Genomic DNA, 20,551 nt, shown 5'->3' on the forward strand with positions numbered 1-20,551 from the left:
AAAAAAAAAAAAAAAAAGAAAGAAAAGAAAAAAAGGAAGGAAGGAAGGAAAACTGCAGTTAATCTCTGGTCACCACCAGGTAGTGAACAAAACTCAGGGTTCTCAGTTCTGAGACCGTGCTGACGGCCACACCGTGAATAGCTTCTGGGGGGATGGGAGGGGGAGTGTGTAGCCATGGGCTGTGGGATGCCGCTGAGCACCATCAGAGTTAAAACACAAAGGCGGCGGGCTAGCTTGTGAGCATGCTCCTTGAGACGTGAGCTCCGGGGAGGCAGGGGAGGGACGGGGACAGGTGAAAGGTCCTGAGGACCTCTAACCTGCTTTACCGTCTGCAGCATCAAGCCCTTTGCACAGCCTGCCTACCCCATCCAGCCTCCCTTGCCGCCGACGCTCAACAGTAAGTGTCCCACCATGCCATCGAGCACCTGACACCTCGGTGTCTGCCCTCCCTCCATTTGGGATCTGTATATTTGAGGTGGGTGACAGCTGTAGCCGTTTGAGAGGTTTCTATTCCATGCAGAAAAAGACCAAAATCTTGCCAGAATCCCAATTTAGGTGATAGTGGTTTTGTTTTCGGTGTAAACCCACAATAATAGAGACATGCGGAAAAAATATCCCATGAACACTACCAAGGTTACACCAAACTTGATACCCTTGACACCCACAAGGATGCCAAGGGCAGTGGTGGCACATGTCTTTAATCCCAGCACTTGGGAGGCAGAAGCAGGTGGATTTCTGAGTTCGAGGCCAGCCTGGTCTACAGAGTGAGTTCCAGGACAGCCAGGGCTGCTACACAGAGAAACCCTGTCTCGTTTAAAAAAAAAAAAAAAAAAAAAAAAAAAAAAAAAAAAAAGATGCAAGAGGACGTCTTTCACACACATGTCCACCTGGTGTCCCTGGGTGTGGGTTGGGGGGGACTCATCCACGTACGGGTTTCAGGCTGAGACCCAGGCTGCCTCCTTGGCGCCCCCCAGCGCACACGCCCTCTGGACACTGTTCTTGGTCCTTACAGACCAACCCCGCTGTCCACCACGTGTGGGCAGATGAGTTAAAGCTTCCCCTTTTAGGTTATGAGTCCCTGGCCCCGCTGCCCCCAGCTGCTGCCTCTGCCGCCTCTGCGCCTGCGTGGCAGGACCGCACCATTGCCTCCTCCCGGCTCCGCCTCCTGGAGTACTCAGCCTTCATGGAGGTGCAACGGGACCCTGACACGGTAATGTGGGGATGGTGGGGAGTCTGGCCCGTGACCCGGCATCCAGAGTCCTAGCAGCGGGGTCCTCGGGCCTGCAGGCTGACCCCGGTTCGGACCTCCCCACAGTACAGCAAACACCTGTTTGTGCACATCGGCCAGACAAACCCTGCCTTCTCAGACCCACCCCTGGAGGCAGTAGATGTACGCCAGATCTACGACAAGTTCCCCGAGAAGAAAGGGGGGCTGAAGGAACTCTACGAGAAGGGGCCCCCGAACGCCTTCTTCCTTGTCAAGTTCTGGGTGAGGCCTCTTCTTCTAACCAAGATGGGCAGCTTGCCCAGCTCCCTGCCCGTTCGCCCCCACCAGTGGGCCCCTGGGTGGGACCTGCAGGCCTCTGGGTAGGTGGGGGAAGCAGGTGGCTGCCAGGCCTCTGCAACACTCGGTCCCCTCCCCCAGGCTGACCTCAACAGCACAATCCAGGAAGGCCCTGGTGCCTTCTACGGGGTCAGCTCGCAGTACAGTTCAGCCGACAGCATGACCATCAGCGTCTCCACCAAGGTGTGCTCCTTCGGCAAGCAGGTGGTAGAGAAGGTAGAGGTGAGTGGAGGGCCTGGGGGGTGGGAGGGAGGTGGGTGGCAGGCACAGCCAAGTCGGTGACATGCAGTCACGCTCCTTCCTGCCCCACTCTGCAGACGGAGTATGCCCGCCTGGAGAATGGCCGCTTCGTGTACCGCATCCACCGCTCACCCATGTGTGAGTACATGATCAACTTCATCCACAAGCTCAAACATCTGCCCGAGAAGTACATGATGAACAGTGTGCTGGAGAACTTCACCATCCTGCAGGTGCGAGGCTGGTGCGCGGAACGTGGGGATCGGGCTAGCCTGGAGTCCAGTCTGCCCAGCCTCGGCTCCTTACTGAGTCCCTGTTCCCTTCCTCCCTGCCCCCGTAGGTGGTCACAAGTCGGGACTCGCAGGAGACCTTGTTGGTCATTGCTTTTGTCTTTGAAGTCTCCACCAGCGAGCATGGGGCACAGCACCATGTGTACAAGCTTGTCAAAGACTAGCATGCCCTTGACCTCCACAGGATGTGAGATGGACATCCTCCACACACCTGCCTGCCTGGTCGCCTGGGTGTGGGTTGGGGGACTTACCCACCCGTGGGCTTCAGGCTGGGACCCAGGCTGCCTCCCTGGCTCCAGCACACACGCTCCCTGCCACTGTTCTGCGCTTTACTGGAGAGAAGAGGGCTCCACGGGGTGACTTGCCTGGGCACTGAGCCACAGATGACCAGGCTCCACCTGGCCTCAAGTGACATCAGAATCGTGCTATGGAGGGCACCTTGGGGCTCAGTGTATGGTCGCTGGCCTCTAGGGGAATGTGATGGGCAGGTGAGGGTAGCAGGAGACTGGGGAGAGACAGCTTGCAAGGAGGCCCTGGTACAAGGTATCAAGTTGGGGGGCAGGTTGAGAAGGGCCCATACTTCTTTGTACCTTCTGGGTGCCAGCCTGTTCCCAGGCCCCTTACCCAACAAAGTGCCAAGATGGATGCCCACAATCGGACAGAGCTGGAGCCTAGGTTCAGCTACCTCGCTCGCAGAGCTGGGAAAGGGCTGTGCTGTAGAATGTGCAAAGCTGAGCGGAAGCCTGGACAGGGCTCTACTTCCTGTTCGCCCCAGCAGACCAGCCACTAGGCACCCTTTCCATGTCCTGAAGACAAGTGGCAGGAACAGGAGGCTGCCTCTGCCTTCTCCACATCCAGGTACCACCTGGGTATTTATATGAGTTTCAAATGAAGTACTGTGCCCCTCCTCATCCAGCCCGAGCTTCCTGAAGGTTTTCACCGTTGCGTACTGCTCAGGCCACCTCCAAACCCCACCTATGTTTTATAACATGTATTATATATATATTTTTGTGTATTTTAAAAATCCAGCTGTGATGGGCTATATCATAAATGGCTCAAAGGCAGGGGCTACTCAAGGCCTGGCTCCTGCTTTAAAAAAAATTAAAAAGCTGTATCTGGGTCAAGACAGTTGTGCCATATGCAACCTTGTGCCCTACTGGTCAGGACGAGTGACACAGGGATGCTAGTAGCACCAGTTCCCATCACTGCCATGCATACTTGGAATAGTCTTTACAGGTGACTCAAATGGACACCTTACACTCACTGGCTGACTGGCTACGCCTGCAGACCTCAGGTCCTGCCTTCAGATCTGCACACTTGTGTTTCCCTTCAGCCCTCAAAGCCAGAGGGATTTGTGATGGGTGTTACCCGGAGGCTGCGGTGGGCAGCACTGCTGGAATGGCTAAGTGCTCGAAGCCATCACTGTGCAGTCTGGATATGTCCTTGCCTGTCACTGCTAGAGTACCCCCCCCTCTCCCCAGGCCTGGAAACATCAGCACAAAATAAGGCCACACTGAGCTTGAGAACATCAACTTCTAGAAAATGTGAGGTTCTAAATCAGGGTTAAATATGGAAGGAAAAAAAAGGCCACTTCCCGAGAAACCAATGAACACCCAGCGCAGACCCCTACAGATTTCCCTGCACACCCAGCCTCACGTGTGGTCACCATTGCCCTTCCCCAATCACAGGCACACCAAGGGACGGGTGGTAGCACAGGTTTATTGGAGCAGCATCCTAATACAGACGCTGGGGCTTGCCCATGGTGCTCTTGATGTACAAAGCCCGGACGTTTTGCCAGTTTTTCTTGAGCAAGGACACCAGGAAATTGACAGCCAGATGGATGTTGTAGACCAGCTCATCATCGGTCATCTTCACATGGCCAACAGCAACAGCCAGGCACAGCACCTGTGTGGAGAGAAGAAGGCTGTCAGGCTGAGCGAGCATGCATGCACACGGCAGCAGCCTGTCCCTCTTCCCTAGGGCTTAGGGTTCAGGTCCAGGTAAAGTGCAGGCCTAGGACCCCAGGCCTGGCTCCCACTATGAACACCGGCCCCCAGCACAGACTGACCTTCTTCATCTGGAACTTGATTGTAGACTTGACCTCATCCACCTTGGCCACCATGTTTTCATTGTGTGTCAGCAGGGAGGGGAACTTGCCCGCCTTGTTGAGGCCTGGGCCCAGGATCCTCGGGATCTGCTTGATTAGGGACTCAGAGGCCAAGAACGCGTCGTACTTCTTGGCTACAAGGAGTCAGGGACTACTCAGGACCAAGCGGCCTCCTCAGACCCACCCTCAAGTCCTTACATAGGACTTGGACCAGGATGACCCACACTCCCTGGCATACTGCATAGAACTGGGGGGCTGTGATGGCTCCCACACCATGGATTCCCAGCTCTCATTTTAGACTCACTATATGCCTGCATTATTTAAAGTGTCTCAAAATATGGGCTGGAGAGATGGCTCAGTGATTAAGAGCACTAGCACTGACTGCTCTTCCATGTGTCCTGAGTTCAATCCCCAGCAACCACATGGTGGCTCACAACCACCTGTAAAGGGATCCAATGCCCTCTTCTGGTGTGTCTGAAACCATACATAAAATTAAGACGGCTGGGCGGTGGTGGCTCACGCCTTTAATCCCAGCTCTTGGGAGGCAGAGGCAGGCGGATTTCTGAGTTCAAGGCCAGCCTGGTGTACAGAGTGAGTTCCAGAACAGCCAGGGCTACACAGAGAAACTCTGTCTTGAACACCCCCCCCAATTAAGACAGTCCACCGTGTACCCAACCTGTCCATGAGGCCACCTAGGATGGAAAACGGGCTCCCATGGAGGCTAACACATTTTAGATCCTTGTGACCTCTCCAATAGGTTACTAACTGAAAACACTCAAAACCCCAAACCAAGGTCACACCTGGGAAGAGAGCGGGTGGCCTCAACTGGGTGATTGATTTTCTGGATTGCCAACCTAGGTGAAGCCCACTGTGTGGTGCCACTCCTGGTCATGGGTCGTGTAAGGCAAGCTGACTAAGCAGTAAGGCGCCTTCAATTCAGCCCCCGTGAGCGAGCCCCAGCCATTCTGCCTTCCCCCCCAACATCCAGCCAGCTGCACCTACCCAGCTTTTTCACCAACTTCTTGTTCTTATTAAGCTTCTTAAGGGCCTCGATGTCCATGTGCGGGATATCCACGGCCTTGGCCTCGTCACAGTGCTGCTGGTCCCCCAGGACGCACACCGAGAACTTGGGGCGAGGGGTGGACTTAAGCCTGCGTTTGGAGGAACACGGGAGGGGGAGAAACACAACAGGTCATGCCCCATGCTGGAGACCCCAGGAGACCTGAAAGGCATCGGAGGGAGCCACACCCCCGAGTCTTACCCGGAGGTCTGTGCAACACCAGCCTGGCTTCTCAGGCTGGCCGGCGGGCTCGGCCGAGGCCTCCCCACGCCTCCCCTCTTGTTTTAAGACCCAGGGTGGGGGTCCGTCCAGCCAGCCTGCCCGCGGCAGAGCTCCTGGGCTACCCTGGCGTGTCAGTGACCCCCGTGACGGCTTCGGCCAAAAGCGGCCTGGGAAAGGCCACACGGGGACACTGAGGGCTGGGTGGGGTTAGAGCGGTGCCAACCTGACGGTGCCCGAGAAACGTTTGTCCTTCTGAGGGTCGTAGTTCTTCAGGCTGATCTGCAGCTCCACCGTCTCCAGGAACCTAAGCGAGAGGGGCGCTGTGAGCCTGGGGGATGCTGGCCCTGCTGGGGGGTGGGGGGAAGAGGCTCGCTCTGTCCCGGGGATGCTGGCCCTGCTCGTGGGGGATGCTCGCCCGCGCTTACTTGCGGCGCTTGCGCTGGTTCCCGTGCAGGACTTCCCGCACCGCCTCGTACAGGGTGTCGCGTGAGACTTTGCTGCTGTTGGGGAGAAGCGAGGGCGTTCAGGGCCGGCCATGCTGGACCCCGGGGCCGGACGGCAGGCGCCCAGCACGCCCGGACAAGGCTCGCGGCCCGGACAGCCGCCGGGAGAGCCTCCGAGAGGGGTGCCGCGGAGCAGCCGCGGGACGGCTGGGTGCACAGATGGCGGCGGATGGCGCCCCGAGAACGACCTACCTCATGGCTGCGGCAGCCGAGGAAACCGGAAGAGAAGGCCGTGCGCCTTGCGCACGCGCTCTAATAGAGCTCGTGTTCCCGCGAGAATCGCTCGTTCCGCCGCCGGTGCCGCGCTCAGCGCTTGCCGGAGAAGCGCTGCTGTTGGCGGCCGCTGGGGGGCGCTCATCGCGCGGCTGCCCCCGGGAGAACCGCTTTAGGAGCAGCCTTGGGACTGGGGCGGAAGCTGGGCCGTGGGATCGGATTTCTCCCTGCTCTCCACCGTGTGCCTGCCCGGAGCAGAGCCGGTCTCCCTCCTCGCCTACTCTGGTGATGCGCCCCGGAGAGCCACTGGGCAGCTGCCCCCGACCCCCGGTGGCCCGTGCACGGTGCCACAGGCCAGCATGTGGGCAGAGGCACGGAGGACTGGACTAGCTGGAGAAAATGATCCTTGCTGAGATCTGCAGACCTAGAGAGCGTCCCTTGGACTAGATGAGGATTACATGGGCCTCACCTGGGAGAAGGCGCCCACTGGTCTGCCCTGGCCATCTGTGTAAACCGCCCCTGATGCCGCCTCGGGGCAAGATGGGCTTTGGACAAATGCTCCCCCACCCCCACCCCGTGTTGTCTCAATTAGTTGGCATTTCAAACAAAGTCGTTCTTGATGCTTGAGCCCGTCTTTGCAGTTCATAGAGTGACTCGATCCATTCTGAGGCATGCTCTTTTCAGGACACTCTCTCTGGGAACCGGCCGCCGATGTGGCCAGCACCCACCACTTCCAGGGAGCAGATCTAAGAATGGTGCATCTCACCCAAGCACATACACAGCAGAATAAAGCAGGTTCACGCGGGTTGGAGTGACACCCACACTGTAAAGGCTACCAACATGGTGATCTTCTGATGTGTTTATCTCTTTTTTATTTTTTCATTTTTTTTAAAAAAATTATTTATTATATGTAAGTACACGGTAGCTGTCTTCAGACACCCCAGAAGAGGGCACCCGATCTCATTACAGATGGTTGTGAGCCACCATGTGGTTGCTGGGATTTGAACCCAGGAGTTCTGGAAGAGCATTCTTCCGGGGGAACCATCTCTCCAGCCCCCTGATGTTTGTCTCTTTAAACATTGTTTCCTTGCTTTTGTACTCGGCATCAGCTTGCTCTCAAAAAACCAGATCTTCTTACTGGACTGACTTCCCTCCCTCCTCACCTCCCTGGAACAGGGGACTCAGGACTTCAGAGGAAGCTGTGGTCTGAGAAGCACCCAGAAACCTCTGTTCTCCACCCACTGCAGGGCAAAGGTAGGAGGGTGCTGTTATGAACTTTCTCGGGCTAATTCAGTCACATCAGTGTGGTGAATGTTTGTTTCTTTGTGTAGCTCTGACTCTCCTGAATGTGCTTGAGTAAGACTCTGGTTTCCAGGACCCGCATTAAAACAAAAGTTACGGATCCCAAGCTTGCCCTCAGTGGAAAGTCCTTGACACTCAACAGGCAGCTCTGACAGACCTGCTGTGATGGAAGGGGTGGGGGTAGGTGAGGGAGTGAAGGGGGTTATGGGAAAGTAGCCTGTGTAAGAACACGGGCGCTTGTTTTGAAGTGTTTCTTTGTGTCTGACATGCGTATGTTTGTATGTTTGTGCTATGCACGAATGAGCACTCTGGGATGCAATCATGCTACACCACACACACCACACGTGGAAGTCAGAGGACAACCTCGGGCACCAGTCCTTGCCTTCCATTTTGTCTCAGGCTAAGCTGGCCCTGCAGCATTGGGGGACTCTCCTGCCCCCACCTCCAGCCACCTCTCAGGCACACCCACAAACTTTTTTGAGACAGGGTCTCTCTCTCGTTGCTTAGGTTGGCCTTAAATTCTGTGCAGTTGAAGATGACCTTGAACCCTTGATTCTCCTGCCTCTACCTGAGGGCTGGGATGACAGGGGTGAGCCACCAAGCTTGGATGAACTTTCCTGTTTTTATTAAGAACTTACAAAATTACTCAGTACATGCGCTGCCGCCTGAGCACAAAAGATTTACACTGAAAGTCCGGCTTCTTTGTCCACATCCCACTCACCCTCCACCGCCCCCATATCCTGATGTCAGGACTGGAGTGGTACCCAGGGCCTCCTCTCTGCTCTTTGTGGCGTCAACATGGCCCCTGCAGAGCCTGGGGTGTTGGGCAAGAGGCAGCTGACTGCCAAGCCAGTCAAGCTTAGGCTGTGTTCCGAGGCAAGCGGTCAGGGCCGCGCGTTTCCTTGTGGGTGGTCAGCAGGTCAGATGTCTCAGCGCAGCCTGCAGGGACTTCTTCAGGAAGGTGGCGTTGGGCTCTAGGGCCACAGCCAGGTCCAGGCTCTGCTGCTCTGTGATCTGGAGAGGAGGGAGGAGTCAGGTCAGGACTGCAGCAGCCTGCCTCCCTGTCTCCTCAACACTTAGGGAGAGAGAAGGGAAGGTGAGGACAGGCTTCCGGGCAAACAAACCTTTCTTCCCCTTGAGGTGAAGCAAGCGTCAGAAGGACCTGCAGTTCTATCGGCTGTGGAGCTCGGAGCCGGCCCCACTGCTAAATGGGTTTCAGGCGTGTTTCACCCGGCACTCATGACCCTCCCCGACTACAGATGAGGAGAGAGATTGCCAGACACTCCTTAGACTCACTCTCTCTCTCTCCCTGGCTTGTTCCTGTGTCCTCTACGAGGCTCAAAGGCCGCATCTCCAGTCTCCAACCCCCCCTCCTCAAAAGAAGACGGGGGGGGGGGGGGGGGGGGGGGGGGGGGGGGGGTGGCGGGGCGGGGCAAAGTCCTTCCCCCTCTGAAGGTCTTGATGTCTCTGGAGGACAGCCATGGGATCAACAAATTACCCGCACGATGGCCAATCTTGGTTGTCAACCTGACACGGCTGGGTGAAGAGGGAGCCTCAGCTGAGGAGCTGCCCTCATCACGCCATGGCCTGTGGGGCGTTTTTGTGTTGCTGGATAACATATGAGGGCTCAGCCTACCGTGGGCTGTGCTGCCTGACCAAGGGGACTCGATTGTATAATAAAAAAGCAAGCTGAGCCCATCCTTTAATCCCACCACTCAGGAGGCAAAGGCAGGAGGGTCTCTGAGTTTGAGGGCAACTAGGTCAACATAGAGAACTCAGGGCAGCCTGGTCTACACAGAGATCAGGCTAACCAAAGATACAGAGCCTAGCAAGCAGGAAGACCTGGGTTCCAGTCCCAGCACAGCATAAAGCAGGCCATAGTAGTGTACTCAGTAATCCTAGCTCCCAGGAGCTGGAGACAAAAGGGTCAGACGTTCAAGGTCACTTGGGCTGCATAGCAAATTCAAGGCCACCTGAGCTACCTCAGATCTTGTAGATTATGTTCAATAGTACTTGTCTGCATGTCTGTCTGTGTTCAGGTGTCAGAAGCCCTGGAACTAGAGTTACAGACAGTTGCGAGCTGCCATGTAGGTGCTGGGACTCAAACTCAGGACCTCTGGAAGAACAGCCAGTGCTCTTAACCACTGGGGTACCTCTCCAGCCTGAGATCTTGTCTAAATGAAGAGCTCCCTGGCCCATGACCCACGCAGGGCCTTCTAGGACAGGCTGCTAGGCCTGGGCCAGTGAGATGGCTCAGAGGGTGAAGGTGCTTGCTGCCAAGCTTGGCTATCTGGGTTTGATCCTGGGAACCACAAACTGGAAGGAGAAAACAAGCTTCTAAAAGTCATCCTCCACCCCTGTGTGTGCACACACAGAAGACATAAATTAAAATGCAATTTAAAAAGTAGAATCTGGGGCTGGAAAGACGGTCCTACATTTAACATCACTTGCTGCTCCTCTAGAGGAACTAGATGTGGGTCCCAGCACCCACATGGAGGCTCACAACTATCTATAACTCCAGTTCCAGGTAATCTGGCGCCCTCTTCTGGCCTCCATGGGTACTGCATGCACGTGGTACACAGCTACATATTGAGAGTGCCCACACACATATATCTAAAGAAAAAAAAGGGGGGATGGCTGGAGAGATGGCTCAGTGGTTAAGAGCACCGACTGCTCTTCCAGAGGTCCTGAGTTCAATTCCCAGCAACCACATGGTGGCTCCCAACCATCTGTCATGGGATCTGATGCCCTCTTCTGGGGTGTCTGAAGCCAGTGACAGTGTACTCACATATTAAAAAAAACAAAAACAAAAAACTTTGGAATTAACCTAAGTCTTGGCATGTTCATATGACTTGTAACCCCAAGGCTGGGGGTCTGGAGACAGGAGGGTCCCTAGGCTCACTGGTCAGTCAGCCAGGCCAGGCCGAGAGCTCCAGGTTTGGTGGGAAACCATGTGTGTACAATGGTGTGGGCCTACAGACACTGTAGCATAAGACAGCAGCCCCCCGCAGAACGGGAGGCCGAGGCAGCAGGAGCTAACAGGGTCGAGAGCCGCTGCCCAGGACAGACTAGGAGCACACAGCCACAGAGGGCTCTGCACAGGGCTTGGGCTGTGGCGAAGAAGTCGGAGCAGCCGTCCTAGCCACCACTGGTTCTCACCCTGCTAGCTCCTGTCTACAAAGGAGCTGCTTGCAGAAGGTCAGCCCTGGCTCTCTCTCACTGTATCCCTTGCCAGATCAGCTTTCCACCAACTCCAGCCCATGGCCATCGATGCTTTCTGGGTGTCTTGGGATGGGAGCGAACCTCTCATATAGCACAGACTGGCCTGGAATCTGCTATGTACAGGGTTTGGCTGTGAGCATATCCTTTAAAAAGCGGGGGAAGGGAAGGGAGGAGGGAGAGAGAAGAGAGTCTCATATATTCAAGGCTGGCCTTGAACTTCTGACCTTCCTGTCCCCACCTCCTCCGAGCTGGGTTTTATGTGCCCCCCCCCCACATTCAGTTTACCAAGTATAAGGAAGTGAACCCAGGGTTCTGTGGAAGCTAGACAAGCATTCTGCCAACCGAGGTAAAGCCCTAGCCCTCCCCCACTTTTTATTATTATTGTTACTAATTTTTTGTGGGGGGAGAGGGACAAACAGGATCTCAATACAGCCCTGGCTGTCCTGGAACTATGTAAACCAGGCCGCCCTCAAACTGAAGAGATCCACCTGACTCTGCCTCCTAAATGCTTAGACTAAAGGTGTTCGCTACCATGTCTAGCTTTATTTATTTTTGTATTTTGTATTTGCCTCACCGTGTATCCCAGACTGGCCTTGAACTTAGAGCAATCCCCCTGCCTCAGCCTGCTCCATACCTTCCCCACCCCCAGTCACAATCCCTAGTAAGGCTTAGCTGCCCTCCTCCTTTGTCACCAGAGGCCTGTGCAAGGCTCCTCCCCAGGCATGAGAGCTGGAGACAGGACCAGCTCAAGGTCAAAGGTCAGCAAGCTGGATCCCTAGAACTTCCAAACGCCCACACTACTGCCAGAGATCCTGGCTGGATGGGCCGCGTCGACAATACTCACGCTGGCCTGGTACTTGGTCATCACCGTCAGCATCAGCTTCGCATAGGCCATGGAGGTGGTGGCTGCCGGCCCCTCTTTGCAAAGCCTCTGTACCAAGACACTGAACACCTCAGGGGTCATCTCCACCTGCATGCATTGGGACAAGGGACAGTGTCACAGGACGGTGGCAACCCCAAGCAATCCATTTCCTAACAGGTAGCTCTAGCATTATCCTCCACAAACCCAAGTATCGAAGTCCCGGGGCGAGGTGCTGGGAGGTGGCGTCTGTCTAAAGGGGACGGTGGTAGCCTGGCCCCTGTTCTCTCTCTGCTTTTCGACTGCTGTTACCAGGGCAGCCTGCCCGTCACAAACTCCTTCCACCATGACAGTGCCTCATACAGGTCTGGGACCAAAGGAGCCAACAACAGACAGAAGCCTCTAAGCTGTGGATGCAAGCCAGCCTTCCTTCCTGCTGTTTACCTCTGGCATTTTGCCATAGCGAGAGAAAGCTAATGCTCTAAGTTGTCTCCATAGAGCCCAGCGGAGGCCTGTGCAGAAGACAGCAATGAGCTAGCATGAGACAGCAGATACGGGTCTCACAGAACAGCAACTGCCCTTGCAAAGGCTCAGTCAGGGCCACGGGGAGCCAGTGACTCTAGTCTGCCTCAGGAGTTGAAGCCAGGCTGGGGTAGGGTTCTGAGAGGCACTGCCAGCAACTCATGTTAACAAAGGACCACTAGGGGGCAGTCAGCACCTCACACGCGCCATCTTGAAATCTCACCACAGGACCACTAGGGGGCAGTCAGCACCTCACGCGCGCCATCTTGAAATCTCACCACACTGTTGGCTCTACTCTCAGATAAGGAGAGTGGGCAAAAGCGGCCGCGGTCAATCCCTGTGATGTTCCCTCTTCATCTGCTAACTTGATGGATTTAGAATCACCATAGAAACACATCTCTGGGTGTGTCTATGAGGGCGTCCCCTGAAGGGTTCCATTAAAGGAAGGTCCATCTTTTTTGTTTTGTTTTGTTTTGTTTGATTTTTCTAGACAGGGTTTCTCTGTATAGCCCTGACTGTCCAGGAACTCACTCCGTAGACCAGGCTGGCCTTGAACTCAGAAATCCGCCTGCCTCTGCCTCCCAAGTGCTGGGATTAAAGGCGTGCGCCACCACTACCGCTTGGCAAGAAAGTCTATCTTGAATACTGGATCTCACCATCCCAGGGACTGGGGACCCTAGCAGAATCAGTCTGGGTTCATCTCTTTGCTTTCTGAATGTGGATACAATGTAATCAACAGCCTCTGCCTCCAGGGCCCTAAGCCCCTCCCAACATGACAGGCTGTACCCTTAAACTGGGAGTCAAAACAAAGCCTTCCTTCTTCAGGTTGATTTTGTGAGGTAATTTATCACAGCAAGAGGAGTAATTAATCAACTACCTAGGATGCAGACACGAGAGAAGCCAAGGATGGTGTTGTACACCAATAATCTGAGGCCTCGGGGCAGGAGCCCAAGGTCAGCTTTCTATACAGGGAGTTCAAGGGCAGCCTGGACTATGAGAACCTGTTTCAAATGATAATAATAATGTAATGATGGAGAATTTTAGGTGGTAATAAAGGAAAATGCTAAGTAGGGCTGAGATGGAGCTCCGTGGATGGCGCCCGTGACTGGCATGCATGGGCCCAGGGTTCAGTATCTAGTATCACATACAATACGGCAAAGTTATGTACAGAGTCCTAAGCTCAAACTCCAGGTGGACACACAAAAAGCGGGTACACGGGGCCCAGGGCTGGTGAGCTTCAGTCGCCATGAGGAGCAGGGAAGGTCCGGTTAAGGCCTGCTGTCTAAGCAGCCAATGGGAGCGCTGCCCTAACTAGGTGCTGTTTCTCTGAACCATTGAGAGCTAAGCGCCAGGCCTGGGAGTCAGATGCCTGGGACAGAGCGAGGGGAACATTTCCTTCGCTCCTGTTGAGTTCTTAAAGTTGTGACTCTCTAACCTCGTGTGTTGGGGAACACTTCTAGTCCCAGCATGAGAAGGAATGAGCAGGAGTTCAAGGTTACTCTCCACCACACAGGGGTTCTAGACCAGCCTGGGCCACGTGAGAGAGAAGAGGAAATGCCATTCCCAAGGCAGGTGCTACTAAAAGACAGGGCTGGCTGACCAGGGGTCAGCTGTCTGTCCCTTCCTGCATCTGCAGGGCCTTCTGCAGTGACACAGGTATGAGGCAGTGGCCTGCTTGCCCAACCCTAACACCTGGAGCCTACGGAGCCAACAGAGCCTCTTGAGGGAGCATACTCACCGGCCGCTCCAGGAGAGCCTGCAACACCAGGAACGTCTCCTCCCTCCAGGCCAGCTCCAGGACCTGCCTACACAGAAGACACCTGATAAGGCCGGTCCTTACGGCCACACGGGGTGGTCCACGGCGGAACAGCATCGGCCTGACCCTAGTGGACCCCAGAACCACCCTGGGTTTGACCTCAGGCTTTATCACTGACCATCTGTGCATATTTTCTGGGCTGAGTGTGGAAGCCGGAAAGGTTCTGAAGCTAAGTGGCCAGTGAACAGTGGCTGGCATTATTTGAGGTTTGATATATTTTTTTTCTATTTTATTTCTGTGAGTACACCGTAGCTGTCTTCAGACGCACCAGAAGAGGGCATCAGATGGTTGTGAGCCCACCACCATGTGGTTGCTGGGATTTGAACTCAGGACTCTGGAAGAGCAGTCATTGCTCTTAACCGCTGAGCCATCTATGTGTTCTAACACTCAGCAGGTAGAGGCAGACAGATCTCTGAGTTTAAGGCCAGCCTGGTCTACAGAGTAAGTTCCAGGATGAAAGAAAGAAAGAAAGAAAGAAAGAAAGAAAAGTGTGGTTGTGTGTGTCACCTAGGTTCAGGTGACCAGGAAGGCAACTAGTGTCAGAGGCCCTGGAGCTAAAGTTACAGGCGGCTGTGAGCAACCTGCCACGGGTGCTGTGAGGCAAACCTGGCTTTTCTGCAGGAACAGCATACTCTCAACTGCTGTTTCCCAAGCTCCTATATCTGTGCTTAGGAAACAATGTACCCCAGGCTGGCCCCAAACTCGCCATGCAGTCAACATTAGTCTTAAACTCTTGACCCTCCTGCCTCTACTTCCCAAGGGTGAGATTTCAAGCTTACACCACTAATGCCCAGCCATTCTTTGGTATGCTGCCTAAATTTATCCCAATTTTGAGCACTTACATACTAGAAATATTACATGTATTTCAGCGTCGAGACTCTTATGTGCTAAACTGGTACTCTCCCATTAAGCAACATGGAGTACCTTGGACATCTGATTTTCTGTGAACTCATGGTAAGTGCTACCACCCAGATTACCTCGAAAAACCCCACAGAGTGACTACCAGGCTCAGAGACAGGGAGTGAGGAGTTCAGGCCTGTGTGCCTTGTAATCCCAGCACCTGGAGGGTAGATGGTGGGAGTTTAAGGCTAGCCTCAGCTACAAAGTTGTGTTCAAGGCCAGCCTGGGCGCCATGAAACCTTGCTTCAAAAATAAGTAAATATAAATAAACAAACAAGCTTGAGCTTGAGTTAATAAACAAGGTCAAGATTGGACTCACGTCAGACTCTGGCAGCGCTCTTATTTTCTTTCTTTCTTTTTTTTTTTTTAAAGATTTATTTATTTATTTATTTATTTATTTATTTATTTGGTTTTTCGAGACAGGGTTTCTCTGTATAGCCCTGGCTGTCCTGGAACTCACTCTGTAGACCAGGCTGGCCTCGAACTCAGAAATCCACCTGTGCCTGCCTCCCAAGTGCTGGGATTAAAGGCATGTGCCACCACCGCCCCGCAGATTTATTTACTATTATACATAAGTACACTGTAGCTGTCTCCAGACACACCAGAAGAGGGTGTCAGATCTCATTACGGGTGGTTGTGAGCCACCATGTGGCTGCTGGGAATTGAACTCAGGACCTCTGGAAGAGCAGGCAGTGTTCTTAACTGCTGAGCCATCTCACCAGCCTTCTTGGGGGCGCTCTTAACCACTGCAATATATCCTGGCTAAACTGAGTACTTCTTAGAGGGACCACACCCAGAAAAACTGAAAAAGGGCTAGAGGGATGGCTCAGAGGTTAGGAGCACTGACTGCTCTTCCAGAGGTCCTGAGTTCAATTCCCAGCAACCACATGGTGGCTCACAACCATCTGTAATGGGTTCTGATGCCCTCCTCTGGTGTGTCTGAAGACAGCGACAGTGTACTCATATATATAAAATAAATAAAAATCTTAAAAAAAAAAAGAAAGAAAAGAAGAGCTGGGGAAGATGTCTGGCATGCCACCCTATATGGGCACAGAGGAAAGGGTACCAGGCAGGGTGAGATCCCAGTGCCACAGTGGGCATGTGTACGTGTGTGTTCACTGTTCTAGGGGTAAAGCCATGGCCTCACTCAGGCTTGGCCTGCACACTCACCCCAGAATCTGGACCTGCATGTCTGGCTCCAGGGACTCATCCTTTATAAGGGAACACAGTAACTCGGTCTGCGCAGGACCTGGGCCAGAGACAGGAGAGGAGAGAGGGCTGGGGAAGGTAGGAGAAGGCTGCCAGGGGCAGGATGCCCGCTGTGGGGGAAGGAACTGCGTAAGCACTGGACCCCCAACTCCCAGCAGGTCCCTTGGGGTGAAGTGGGCTGGGCACAGCGGATGGGCCAGGGGCTGGTTGTGCACACACCTACACGTGGGTCCTGGAGCAAGGGACAGAGGACAGTCCTGCAGATGGCGTAGGTGTACTTTACACAGAAGGAAATGAGGGCCACTCTGAGAAGCCTGGAGCCAGAGGACTGCAGGGAACGGATCTAGTCCCAAGGGAGGGGACAAAGTCAAGTTTTCCCCTTCAGGACTGTTAATCTCACACACACTTCAGATGTCGGTCCATGTTTTGGAGGAAAAGCCAACTGTCTGTGTCTATCTAGGATCACAGTGGCTCCCAAACCTGAAAGTCCATCTGGGGCCCAGGCGGTAAGAAGTTACATGCACAACGACATACAGCCGGAAGCGCACCCACTCCCCCAACCCCCTTTCCAAGGACTTAGAGGATCCTCATTGTCCCTGGCCTTCTGGTGCCCCCTGTGCCCACCCGGTCAAGAAAGAGGTTCCTGGCCAGCACAGAGGCGTTGCTGATGCTGAGGGCTGGCGCGAGACCCAGCAGGTGGCTGCAGAGCTGCAGGAGGCCTTGGTCAGCGAGCTGGGGTAGCTGTAATTCGCTGCATAGCAACTCCATCTGCGTGGGGGACACGGAAGACACTCAGCTGCCTCTGCTAGGCAGAGTGGGCAATAGCAATGGCAGGCAAGGACCCGGGGAGGGGACACAGCACAGAGCAGGGAGAGATGCTACAGTGGGAGGAGCCTGGAGAGGCAGAGAACGCAAGCCCCGCCCCCGAGCTCCATGGGAGGCGGGGAAACAGGCAGGTGCAGGGGTGACCTCAGGGCAGGGCCAGTCTCACCTCGCTGGGACTACATTCATGAAGAAACTGCAGGTCCACTGGGGGCTCCTCCAGCCCCTCCAGCCCCTGGGGAGGCAAATCCTATATAAGGGCCGGCAGAGTCCTTGTGACAGGTCACAGACGCTACTCTTGGAAGGCACTCCCAGAGGAGGACTTCCCGGGGGATGATGGCCTGTCCAAACTTGGCCCTGTAGTGTCTGTCCGATCGCCATCCTCCCCAGCCCCGTGCCGGGCTCCATGATCTGGGGCTTCCCTGGGCATGGCTATGGTATAGAGAGAAGCCGGAAGGAGGGCTGTGGTGGACAGAGAGAGCCAGTCACCTCCTGGAAGGCCTTCAGCAGCCGCTGCAGCCTGGGCACCTGGTCCTGTGGAGGAGAACGCGGTCATGGAAGATCTGTGGCACAGCCGGGCCTCTCAACTCCCTCTGCAGAAAACACTCAGGCAAGAGCTAGGGAACGGGGTCCAGCTCCCAGCACCCACACGGGGCTGCTCACAATCTCCAGTCCCCCGTGAGTAGCTCTGGGAGACCCGGTGCCCTCTTCCGGCCTCCATAGGCATGACATGCTGCGTATGGTACACACAAGGCCAAGCAGGCACACATACAACATAAATAAAACCTCTGAAGGGGGAGCGGGGGCAGACCAATGGGAACTGACGGGGGCAAAGGCAATTCGGAAGAAGCAGGTGTGGGCCGCCTCCATCTTACAAGATGCCTAGAGCAGGCCTGTGTGAAGCCCAGCCCACCACTGTCTTCTCTGCATCCAACCTCGATGGGGTGGGGACACCCTGCATGGGCGAGCTGGCTCTTGGCATCCCTCATAACCACCAGGCAGAGCGGCAGGAGATGAACCCACACCCCAGATCATCAAGACAGGTGCTTCCCGATCTTAGTAACTCCCTTCTTACCCCATCAGTTTGGGAAGGGGAAGCCACACTGCTTTCACCCCCCATAGCCCACCCCTCAACTCTGGTCCAGGGACTCCAGAGGTCTCTGCCGGAAGACGTGTCTCAACCCACTTTCACCTCTACCCCCAACCGCAATACCTGGACAGCTTTGGGCAACTCCACACTCTCAGCGGCGGGACCCTTAGCCTCCTCCACGATGGGACTAGTCTCTGGAGCCTCGACTTCAGTATCATGCGACACACCTCCTGCATCTGATGCGGGTTCCGACGACTCCAGCTTGGATCTCTCTTCCCAGTCCTTTCCTTCCACCACCTCCTCCTCCTTACAACCCCGGAACCTTTTAGGGGATCTCTCCGACTCAGGGCTGGCGCCCTCTTCTGGCTCCTTCCTCCGTTTCCCACAAGGCTGTGAGAGTCTGTCCTCTTGCTCAGGATCTGGAGCCAGGGCCGATTTCAGCCCCCTCCCCCCTTGGCCCAGCCGCCCACACAGGTCCCGGAGCTGTGACTGACAGCTTCCAGTCAATGGAGAGGATGCCTCCACAGCGACTCCGACCCCCACATCCCTCCGTAGCAGCTCCCCCAGGGCGTGGAGCCAGGCATCGGACGCTGTGTCCTGCAGGTCAAGCTGCAGCACAGACTGGAGTCCACTTTCAGGTAAGGAGGGTCGAAGGGCCAGCAGCAGGGACATCAGGTTCTTCCGACATACCCCAGGTAACCGTAGCAACAGCGGGGTCCTAAGAACAAAGGATTTTTGTTTTCTGAGTTTGGGGGTGTGAGAATCTCAGTATGTAATCCAGGCTGGTCTTGAACTCGCAAACCTCCTGCCTTAGTATTCAAAGTGCTGATTATAGGCAAGTAGCATCCTGGTTGGGGCAGACTGGCTCTGGAGTTGAACACTGTGGCAGGGGACAGCCAGGCGACTGGACAGGATGGTGGTCCCTTCACGTAGAGGTTGGGTGGCCAGGTCTGGTGGCACAAACCTTCAATCCCAGCACTTGCAAAGCTAAGGCAGACAGATCTCTATGGGTTCGAGGCCAGCCAGAGCCAAACAGTGAGGCCCTGACTCCAAAACAAAGCAACCAAGAGTTGCTGAGGATGGAGGGGTCCATAGTCAGGGATACCTGTCACACCCCAGGCCGCTCTTAAACCCCTGGACCTAAAAGGGCAAGTGAGGCAGGAAGCAGAAGGAACTCTATGACAGCCCTTCGCCCACCCTTCCCTGCTCCTAAGGGGGCCAGCTGCGGCAAAAAACCGCCATTCTCTCTTTCAACCCTGACTTCCAGGGCCTCCCCAGGGTCCCATGCATTTAACTCTCTAGGAGTCTACTGAGGTAGCAGTCCAGAGCCAGTGTGACCAGAACCAAGTGACCATGTCTCCGTGGTTCTTTTTTTTTCCTTTTCTGTGACAGGGTTTCTCTGTGTAGCCCTGGCTGTCCTGGAACTTGCTCTGTAGACCAGGCTGGCCTCGAACTCACGAGAGATCACCTTGCCTCTATAGTTTCCTTGGCCTGTGCAGCCTAGGCTTCCAACTTGAAGCAATCCTCCTGTCCCAGCTTCCTGATTGCTGAATTTGGACCTTACACCAAGTGCTGGGATTAAAGGTGTGCACCACCACTGATGGGCAGTACATTATTATTATTTTTAACTGTTGTTATGACAGGGTCTATGTTGTCCTGGGTGGTTTTGAACTTGAAGAGATCCTCATGCCTCTGCCTTCCAAGTAGTGCACCACTACACCTTAGGACACAGAGTCTCACTTGGAACTGGAGAGATGCACTCGCCTCTGCTTCCTAAATGTTAAAGCCATACACCTGTGGTGCACGCCTTTAATCCCCACACTTGGGAGGCTGAGGCAGGTGGATTTCTGAGTTCGAGGCCAGCCTGGTCTACAGAGTGAGTTCCAGGACAGCCAGGGCTACACAGAGAAACCCTACCTAGAAACAAAACAAAACAAAAAAAGCCATGCACCACCAGCTTAGCAGCTGGAGACGCAAGCAAACAAATCATTTTGCACTTAGAATTTTGCTTGACAAAATACGTGTCCCTGCCCAGTGTTGGCGCGCACCCTTGCTATCCTATCATCGAGGATATGGCTGCAGGAGTTCGAGGCTAACCTGAGCTAGATGGACCCCTGATTCAACTACAAACTACACAGATAGGCAGGGGGGAGGAGGCGGGGACTCACAGCTCCAGGCGGCCGTCCGGGCCCCGCACCTCGGGCACGGCGCGGCCCAGCGCCTCCAGGAAGCCATCCCAAGCGAAACGCTGCGCGCGGCGGCCGAGGGCCCGCAGAACCCCTAACCCGCGCAGCGCGCCCTCGGGCCCTGCCTGCAGCGCCTGCAGCAGGAGGCGGGCCGGGGCCTCCAGGGTCGCCCAGGGCGCCGCCCCGGTCGAAGCCACGGTGTCGGACACCGACCTCGCCAGCGCAGAGCCGACGCGGGGCGGCGGCCGGGACACGCGGGACCGGAGCGCCCCACAGCCCGGGCAAGGATCGCGGGCCTAGGATACCCGGAGCGCCGGAGAAGAGCCCGGAGGGGCGGGGCCTAGCGATATGGGCGGGGCCGGAAGGGCGTGGTCATCGGAGGGGGCGGGACCAACAACTAACTAGACCTGTAAGAGAGCGTCTAGGA

At 55.2% G+C, this 20,551-nt stretch overlaps 3 protein-coding genes across 4 annotated transcripts in view; 1 reads left to right on the forward strand and 2 right to left on the reverse strand.

The window, feature by feature from the left end:
• The window catches only part of Tead3 (TEA domain transcription factor 3), a 20,094-nt gene extending 16,877 nt beyond the window's left edge, over nt 1-3,217 (forward strand). The window contains exons 8-13 of the mRNA XM_031347005.1: nt 336-397; nt 1,068-1,210; nt 1,316-1,489; nt 1,646-1,786; nt 1,882-2,034; nt 2,142-3,217. Of these exons, the coding sequence (XP_031202865.1) occupies nt 336-397; nt 1,068-1,210; nt 1,316-1,489; nt 1,646-1,786; nt 1,882-2,034; nt 2,142-2,255 (787 nt within the window). The 3' untranslated portion in view covers nt 2,256-3,217. The remainder of the gene's footprint in view (nt 1-335; nt 398-1,067; nt 1,211-1,315; nt 1,490-1,645; nt 1,787-1,881; nt 2,035-2,141) is intronic.
• A 573-nt stretch (nt 3,218-3,790) lies between these two features.
• Rpl10a (ribosomal protein L10a) lies at nt 3,791-6,441 on the reverse strand. Of its 2 annotated transcripts, XM_031347468.1 has the most exons (6): nt 6,176-6,441; nt 5,906-5,980; nt 5,704-5,784; nt 5,201-5,349; nt 4,160-4,332; nt 3,791-3,996 (listed from the first exon to the last, which is right to left on the reverse strand). In XM_031347468.1, the coding sequence occupies exons 1-6, from the start codon at nt 6,178-6,180 to the stop codon at nt 3,826-3,828; spliced, it is 654 nt and encodes a 217-aa protein (XP_031203328.1). In that variant the 5' UTR covers nt 6,181-6,441; the 3' UTR covers nt 3,791-3,825. The 2 variants fall into 2 exon arrangements, with proteins under 2 accessions (XP_031203328.1, XP_031203327.1); XM_031347467.1 differs by lacking the exons at nt 5,704-5,784; nt 5,906-5,980; nt 6,176-6,441 and adding an exon at nt 5,460-5,633.
• A 1,660-nt stretch (nt 6,442-8,101) lies between these two features.
• Fance (FA complementation group E) lies at nt 8,102-20,214 on the reverse strand. The gene is made up of 9 exons (XM_031348227.1): nt 20,107-20,214; nt 18,062-18,656; nt 17,018-17,083; nt 16,651-16,794; nt 16,246-16,369; nt 15,988-16,066; nt 13,840-13,906; nt 11,565-11,690; nt 8,102-8,512 (listed from the first exon to the last, which is right to left on the reverse strand). Exons 2-9 carry the CDS (start codon nt 18,608-18,610, stop codon nt 8,411-8,413), a joined length of 1,257 nt encoding a protein of 418 aa, XP_031204087.1. The 5' UTR covers nt 18,611-18,656; nt 20,107-20,214; the 3' UTR covers nt 8,102-8,410.
• Nucleotides 20,215-20,551: the final 337 nt, after the last annotated feature.

The sequence above is a fragment of the Mastomys coucha genome, unplaced genomic scaffold, assembly GCF_008632895.1.
Source record: "Mastomys coucha isolate ucsf_1 unplaced genomic scaffold, UCSF_Mcou_1 pScaffold3, whole genome shotgun sequence".
Lineage (NCBI taxonomy): Eukaryota > Metazoa > Chordata > Mammalia > Rodentia > Muridae > Mastomys > Mastomys coucha.